This window comes from Rhamphochromis longiceps, linkage group LG2 (assembly GCF_057381845.1).
Source record: "Rhamphochromis longiceps isolate RC_006_pf linkage group LG2, R_longiceps_female_GT1.1, whole genome shotgun sequence".
Taxonomy (NCBI): domain Eukaryota; kingdom Metazoa; phylum Chordata; class Actinopteri; order Cichliformes; family Cichlidae; genus Rhamphochromis; species Rhamphochromis longiceps.
This window is the reverse complement of record NC_140558.1, coordinates 3,969,733-3,978,759: the sequence shown is the minus strand read 5'-3', so window position 1 is coordinate 3,978,759 and position 9,027 is coordinate 3,969,733. Positions and strand designations below refer to the sequence as shown.

At 38.1% G+C, this 9,027-nt stretch overlaps 1 protein-coding gene across 1 annotated transcript; it reads left to right on the top strand.

Annotated features, from left to right (window-relative positions):
* The first annotated feature begins 4,989 nt into the window (after window positions 1-4,989).
* Window positions 4,990-6,776, top strand: LOC146676803 (uncharacterized). The gene is made up of 6 exons (XM_085380483.1): window positions 4,990-5,035; window positions 5,164-5,487; window positions 5,753-6,097; window positions 6,287-6,409; window positions 6,502-6,545; window positions 6,651-6,776. The coding sequence occupies exons 1-6, from the start codon at window positions 4,990-4,992 to the stop codon at window positions 6,774-6,776; spliced, it is 1,008 nt and encodes a 335-aa protein (XP_085236609.1).
* The last annotated feature ends 2,251 nt before the right edge of the window (window positions 6,777-9,027 follow it).

Here is a 9,027-nt window from a genome sequence, read left to right as displayed (position 1 = left end):
CGGCTTTAAAGGGTTAATAGTTGCTGTGGTTGATTCACCTCAGCCTTCACATTCCCATGACAGCACTAGCTGTTTTTATGTCAGCTATCACACCTAACACCATCCGCTCACCCAGGAGGCCACTGCATAGAAAAAGGTGGATGCTACCACAGTGTCACAGAATGTCCTTAGCATAGTCCTGCAGTTTCTGAAGGACCTCAGTCTCCTCGGCGGATGGGGTCGACTCTGGCCCTTTTTATACAGAACATCTGTATTTGTAGTCCAGTCCAGTTTATTGTTGAGGTGAACACCCAGGTACTTGTAAGAGTTCACTGTCACAATGTCGTAAGAGTTCACTGTCACAATGTCTTTTCCTTGGATGTTCACCAGTGGTGTGATGGTAATAGACTTCCTCCTGAAGTCCATTACCATCTCCTTCGTCTTCTGGCGTTGATTTGGAGAGCGTTGATCTCACTAATGACCCCCCTATATTCCTGGTCATTTCCGTCTGACCCAGTGTTTGAGTTTTTGGAGGGGTTTGCTTTTTGTGATTTTTGTTTAGGCCTAGCTCTTTGGTAATACTAGTAGGTTGCTTTCATTTGCCATGTAGTATAGCCACTGTTTCTAGTCTGTTTGTAATTTACTTTGTCTTTCTGTCTCCTTGTGCCTATCTGGTCTCCATTGTCCTGTCTCTGTGGTCCTTGTTTAGTTCTGTCAAGTTCATATGTCTTAGACTGGTCTTATTGTTAGTTACTTTCTGTTTTATTTTGGCAGTCTCTTGAAACTTGTGCATTAGGTTCAGTTTTGCTTCCTTTGTCCTCGTCATTGATTAGTCATTTCAAAAATGTTCTCTTATGTAAAAATTGTCTTTGTCCCTCATTCCTCATATGTGTTTGTCTCTTTTTTTTTCTTGAGTCCAAGTTTTTGTTTTGTTTAGCTTCTGCCCTACCCAGTTGTTTTTGTTTCTTGTCGGTTGGACTCTAACAAGGGTTTTCAGTTATTTCTGCTTCCTGATTCCTGCATTTGGGTCAGTGAAGAAAATCAACAAATAAATTGAAACAGGTGTATTTGATTTTTTTTTCTGTCTGTGTAAGGTTTTGTTCATTGTAAAAACATGCATAAAATAAGTTTAGATAAACACAAAATGTGATCAACATGTGTTTATGCAATAAACATCTCTAGACATACATATCTAGAATAACCCACAGTGTGATTTTAACTGCAAAATGTTTTAGAACATAAAATACAAATTCACATGACATGCAGTATATACGCCTTCCCCTTTGTTCCTCTTTGCCCTCATTACATGGCAGCAACGTCTGACTGTTGGTGGTACTATAAGGCCTTAGGACTAACTAAGCATCACTTAAAGCCCATAGTCTACCTGAGTTGCTGACAATGTAGATGCTGTTTTGACCACTATGTACCGATTTTCTCCTGTCGTGAATCTCAGATCATCGTAAACTGTTTTTTGAGCAATGAATACACTGTATTCAAATGATCTCATCAAATTGCAATTGAATAGAACACTTGGAAATTCACATCATGGATTTGTAGCTTGCAAATCTGTCCAAATAATTTCTTCACATATGTGGCCAAAAGGCAGTAGTAAGTCCCAACATTAGTGTAGTCGCAAAGATGCAACAAAGACGTCTCTTCTGAAGGACATCTGTTTTCTCATATTAATTGCGTCTATCTCACTATTGTAGACAATGTTTAGATGATATTTATAAGATCCAACTTAATCAGAAAGATTCTGTGTGTCACGGCGGGGTGCGCCGATAAGTTTAGTTTACAGCACCCAGAAGCAGCCACTAAAAGGCGGAGTTGCTGGCTGAACGGAAGACGATCCTTTATTTGGATGTTGGCACATGAAAAAGCATGAAGCTATGAAAACTAAGAAAACTGTGAAGACTCAGAAAACGAAAGGACTAAGAAACTCAGTGAAAATACTATGACAAACTATGAACACTGAGTAAACTATGACAAAACACTATGGGAACGCAAACAGACGACCTGACAATGAAACATAGAAAACACTTAAATACACACATGAGGTGATCAGGGGAAGTCGAGACACATGAGGAAACAGCTGACAAGGATGAACATAACGATGCACAGGAAATGTAAAATCAAACACAATGACATGAAAACCGGACTTTCAAAATAAAACAGGAAACATAAGACGCAGACATGACAACCTGAACTTGACAACGTAAGACACAGACATGAAACACATGAAGGGCAAGGGAGACTTAACAGGGGTGGAAGACACAAGGGGAATCTAATAACAAAGAACTAGAACAACCTAGGCATGATAAAAAATGAACTTAGAAAACCTGAAGGGCTTAAACATAAACTAAAACTCAAAACGCTGGGTCAAAAGACCCACGATCCTGACACTGTGGATGTTTTTTCTTCCCAGTATCACCAAGTGCTCATAGGGAGTCATGTAATTCTTGGGGTTTTCTCTCTAATGTAAATATAAAGCACTTATAATACAGAGAGCCTTGAGGTGATAGTTGTTGTGATTTGGATTCTTATAAATGAACTAAATAAAAAATAAATAATTATACAATGTGGGAATTCTCAAATGCAAAATTATTTTCTGTTATTCTCCACAAATCTACTTGACATGTAACTTCTCACTTTAGAATATTTCTGTGCAAAATTAAAGAGCTCTCACATCCTTGATGAAGAAAAAGAACTGGAGCCTAGAAAGCCATCTTGAGGCTTGTACTTGTTGTGGACCTTATGTCACGGTCCTGTGTCTGTGGACCTAGTGTTTATATAATAATAATAATAATGGATTGGATTTATATAGCGCTTTTCAAGGCACCCAAAGCGCTTTACACAATGCCACTATTCATTCACTCTCGCATTCACACACTGGTGGAGGCAGCTACGGTTGTAGCCACAGCTGCCCTGGGGCAGACTGACAGAAGCGAGGCTGCCATATCGCGCCATCGGCCCCTCTGGCCAACACCAGCAGGCGGTAGGTGAAGTGTCTTGCCCAAGGACACAATGACCAGGACAGAGAGCCCGGGGATCGAACCGGCGACCTTCCGGTTACAGATACGCTTCCCAACCCCCTGTCTATGTTTCTGGTTTATGAATATTCTTTGATATAGTGTTTTTCATGGTGTAGTTGTTTGTATTTCTAGTTTCCTCAGTTATTCTCTGATTATATTTTGTAGTTTCTAGTCTTTAGCTTCTGTTACTGTGCCGCCCCTGTATTCCACCTTTCATGTCTAGTCTCCCTTGTCTTCATGTTCGTTTATCTCCTGTGTCTGTTTTCTGTTTTTCCTTTCTGTCTTGCCAGTCGGTTATGTTTCCATGTCTGTTTCTTCCCCGCGTCATGTGTCAAGCCGACGTCTTAGTGTGTGTCTAATGTTCCCTGCTTTATTTTGATAGTGGATTTTTGGAGGACATGTATACCTATGTAACTATATACACTATATATCTATCTGCACTGAACATATATATTTTAACTTTCACATAGTCTTACACACAAGACATTTTGCTTCACCATGGTTTATTAAGGTTGTACAATAACAGGGCAATTAATGCTGTTGAACTCTCTTGAACTCATTCTCATTCTGAACTCATAACTCACTCTCCAGCTCCAGTAACTAACTCCCCCCTAATACACACAAAATGTCTTTCATGCAGCACAACCAAAACAGTAACATTGTAACAGAGATACTGAACACATCATGATGAAATCACCTTAAGGATCATACGATATAATACACACACACACACACACACACACACACACACACACACACACACACACACACACACACACACACACATTATGCACCTGCACCTGCTGTTTTTGGGATACTGGTCCCTATATATTAGGGGACCAGAGGACACCCCGGCACTCTTTTTTCCTGCTGCTACTTTCTGTCCATCTCTGTGTTGCCCTGCTGTCTGTGCTTAAGGTTGTTGCTTTGCTATGTATCGTCTTGCTATACTCTGTATGTGTTTTCTTGCTGTTCATATGATTCAGTGTATTAAACTCTGTTCCAAGAATTCTACTCTTTTCCAGAGCATCTTTTTGAGTGCCTTAATTTTAATTGGATCTAAAAAAGTTGGATCTCCACATCATTGGTGGGAGAAGGTTATCATGATGGCTAAAAAATTTGCGACCACACTTCCTCCCTGTCTCGTTGTGTCAGATTAGTTCCAGCTGTGATTCCTTCCTGTTTCCCATTCCCTCGTTATCCTCTGTATATTTAGTCCTCTGTTTTCTGCTGCCTATTGTTGAACAGTCTGCTCATCTTTCTTCATGTTTCCCAAGTGTCAGGTTTTGCATTTAAGGTTTTTGTACTTTTCTTTATGCACCTAGTGTTTTCGGTTTAGCTTTTCCCAGTTTAGGTTTTGTTAGTTTAATCTTAGTCTTCTTTTGTTTTTTTTTATTTTTGTGCAGCCAGAAATAAAGACTCATTTTTGTTTTTATTCAATTCCGTCTCCATTGTCTGCAATTGGGTCTCCACTCTCCATTCTCCACCGTCTGCTGCAGCCGATGTGACACCTTATTGGTATTTCACTGTGTTAAAGAGGTGAAATGATGGTATTAGATAAGACTTTTAACACCTCTCATTGGTTTAAAAAATCACATTTGGCTCATATTGGGTTATAAGTTCAAAGTTAAAATAATGACAAAACTCAAAATGAAAGATTTTCATGTTACACTGAAACCCCCCAGAGTGGTCTACTACAAAGCATGCTCAACAGTACTAGGTTTTTGATGGTTTAGTTGGCTCTGCAAAACTTGAATCAAAGAAAATGTGTTACCACAATAGTAATAAACAGTTTTGTGCTGTCACAGATTTTAAGTCTCTCCCTCTTTTCACACAATGCAGGACAATACCCGTGTGGCAGGAAATAGGCTTTGACTGTAAAGACTGCGATAACCAATCAGATAGTGATGGTCTGGGTCGCATCATCTCCCTCTGTCACTGAAATATCGAAATGTTTTCAAGTAAAGACATTGCGATGATGACTCTGGTTTGGGTAACACTCGTTTTTCTTCTTCACCAAGGAGGTGAGTTCTGTCTAATTATGATCTATTTTCTTTTTGTCATTTAGGAATTTGCAATGCACCTAGATGTGTAATGGTTAATGTTTTTTTCCTATAGTGTTTAACATGTGTTTTGTTTACACTCACTGCAGACATGCTGGAGCAAGTGGCCACAGTTCAACTTGGTGAACCTGTAACTTTGACATGTGTTTTACCTCCTGGTGATTTAAGCAGTAAAATTCACTGGTACAAGCAGAGAGCAGGGGAAGCTCTGAAACTGATTGCGACACTGCGGCAAACTCCACATCCTGAGTATGGACAAGGGTTTAATGCCTCAAGACTGGAAGCAAAAGACAATAAAAACATCAGCAGTCTGACCATATTCAGGACAATCCCAGAAGATGAAGGAATGTATCACTGTGCAGTCATGGAATGGAATGTGAATGCTTGGAGTGGGACATATTTGTTATTAAAAGGTAATTATGTGATTGCAGCCTTTTGGATTCACTGTAAATACTCAACCATCTGACAAAAACTTTTTCACATGGTGGGAAAAACAAATATAGATTATATATGAATTTAATAAATCGTAGTTTAAACATCATATTAGGTATTTTAATGTGTTTGCAAATCGATTCCAAGTTTTCCTTTTCGAGATGCACTGTTATCATTCATTTTTCAACAAAATTTGAAACTGTGTTTAGAGGTAGTTTTTAAACACTGTTTTTTGTTATTACACAGGGAACACCCAGAGAAACGTTACTGTTCGTCAGTGGCCAACGGTATTAGATTCAGTCCATGCAGGGGATTCTGTGACTCTCAACTGTTCAGTCCTGTCAGACTCTGATAACAAGATGTGTCCTGGAGATCTCAGAGTCCTCTGGTTCAGAGGACAAAACTCTCGTCCAAATATCATCTATGTTGATGGAAAGAACCAAACTGAATGTAAGAAGCAATCAGACACTCAGAAGAGCTGTGTTTATCGCTTCTCTAAGACGGTCAGCTCCTCTGATGCTGGGACTTACTACTGTGCTGTTGTCACATGTGGAACGATATCATTTGGAGATGGAACTAAAGTGCAAATAGGTATGATTTCTAAAAAATAAAATCATGGCATAATGCGAGTATGTTTAATTAAAAGTGATTATTAATTCATTAAATAGGCATTACAAAATTTGATTTCATGCTCCGAGTAATTTCATCATGAGGAGAAATAAAAAATCATTTATTTTTAGTCATTTCTAACTTTGTTTTTGACTTTTACTTTCATTCCAGAAACCAGCATTTGCTCTCTGATGGCCAGTATAGTTATTTTTCTGCTGTGCGCTGTCTTCGTTCTCATTGTTACTGCTGTCCTCACTTATTCGATCAGAAAAAACAGCAGTAATCATTGCAAAGGTAACTTCAGTTACTCACAGTTCTCTATGAAAAACAAATGTTAATTAATCTTACATTTGAATTAATTGCAATGTGTATGTTCTATAATCAAGGCGCTGTCCTGCAGAAAAATTGTAGCGATCAGAAAAGACAAAAGGTAAAGTATTTATTTGTCAGATTATTTTCATAAATCTAAAGTGATTTTTTTAAGATTGTTTACATTTTGATATTTCTAATATTTTTATGTAACCTATTTCCCCAGAATAAGGACACGTCTATGTTTTCTGCTGTTGTCTTTACAATGATGAAGGCTGACAGAGGGAAAATAGAGGATGCAAAAGCAGTTGAGAAGCAGATCTACATGGCCAAGTCTTTTGGATTGGATTAGTTCTATTTACCCACCTTGTGAAATTATCTAGCGGATGTTTCTTTCTTTATACATCATGTCGTCATGATTCATGTCACTGCCTATCATAGCAGTGGGTTTAAATGTATTGAGATTAACTGCATTTTAATATAGATGTGCGCACATGCATACGCCTCAGTATAATCCCTGACCTGCAACACTGCCAGTCTAGTCTGGTTGGGAACATTTGTTGCTTTTCTTGGTCGTTTTTCTCTCTGTCCAACTTTAAAAAATGTGAAAATAGTAGATTTTTTGTTGTTTATGATTTTTTTATTGTTTAACCAAGCTTCCTGTTGATATTCCCATTGATGATCGGCTTACATTTATGCAGTTTTATTACTTGGCTTAATTTGATTTTGTATTGTTACTAACTGTACTTTAATGATCTGTTATAGAACTAAAGATGGACAAGATGATGTATTCAATCAGAGGAAATAAATGTACAGCAATACGTTGTTAACAATAGCTTATTTCATAGCTTTATTATTGTTGTATTCTTCTTGTATTAAAATCTCTTAAGACTTTTCTTGTTATTGTGTTTGTCATGATTTATAAATATCTCAAAATTTTCAGTTCAACTCAAATTTGTTGCATCAAATCACCACAGCAGGCAAAAGCCTACAACAGGTGTTGAACTCATTTTACATCGTGGGCTACATACAGCCCACTTCGAGCTTAAGTAGGCTGGAGGAGTGGAACTCCCTGTTCTGTCAGCATAAAGAAGTTTCATATTTTAACTGGTCTTGATGCTTAATTGCTTTCTGTATTATAAACCTTTTGTCCTCAACAATGGAAAATGTCTGAAAATAATTTCAAATATCATACCTAGCTACATCTGCCTTTATATTCAGATATAGCTGGAAATCATTATTATCAAAATCAAAGCAACCCAACAAAACACAGACAATGACGCTGAGCCTCCTTTAAAGCATGTCTTCGCCTGACCATCACGACCTGTACAGATGGTCGCGGTCGGTTGTGGGAGTCTGATCTAACAGCAGTGTAAACACAGTTGGTGTGACTCTCTCCTCTTTTTATGCTACTCTTTGAGCAATCCACAAGTAAGGATGGTCTAAAAACAAACACACAAACACTAGCTACAGATTATAAAGATATCAATCTCAGATCCTATTTAAGAAAAAGGAAAAAAAACAAATCCAGTAAAGAGAAAAAGATTTGGCCCTTCATTTGATCTTCACACAGAAGAGGTAAACAGAGGGGGATCTTTTCAAAACTGTTGGAATTATGAATGCAGAGAAGTACCATCAGGTTTTGACCCCCCACGCGATACCATCTTTGAACATTTGATTTCTGGTGGCCTCATTTTTCAGCAATGATCCTAAACACTCAGTGCAGTTAAAGCAAACCTGATGGCCATGGATTGACCTTCTACAAGCCTTTGCGTCAACATTACTGAAGCAATGTGGGGTCACTTGGACAGAAAATGAAAAAGACAACTAAGATCCAAAGAAGAGCTTTGAATGTCCTTCAAGAAACCTGAGAACTATTACTGAAGATAAATATCTCAGAAAGTTCATCTAAGAGAGTTGTGTTGAAGAATAAAGGTGGTCATACCAAATTTTATCTGTCAAGCTTGTGAGAATGGTCAAGACTTCGTTTATGACACCTATAGTCTATTTCCATGTATGTTTGCACATCTTTTGATGAACCATTTTACTTATATCCCACTTTCCTAGCAAAATGTAAAGAAATAAATCTTGGCTAAAGACTTTAGCACAGTGTAGTACCTGTACTCAAACAATAAATAGCCAGGCTATTTAAATGCAGAGATGTGACTAACTGGTGAGATCAAGACTCACTAAACACAACAGGGAGACCAGACAACTACAGACAGAGCACAGAGAGAGCAGACAGACACAGGAACACGAATGGGGAAACAGATACATAAACATATAGACAGAACTCGCTTCAACGGAAGACGCTCACAAAAATATAGAGACGAAGAAAAACCACAAAAGGAAACGAACAATATCAAACAAGAAACTATGGTTGGGAAATATAGAAATATAAGAAATATAGATAACAAACTCAGAGACACTAAGAACTAAACGGCCAGACTGTACAAAGCTTGAACCGAAATACAGTTAATCATGAATCCAAAACAAAAAGACCCAGGACCGTGGCACTGTCATGGTGAAAGTGACTCTCACTGTCAGAAGAACAGGTAAGGCAAGATTTAACAGCTACATCCATGGATGAAGGTTGTTGTGAG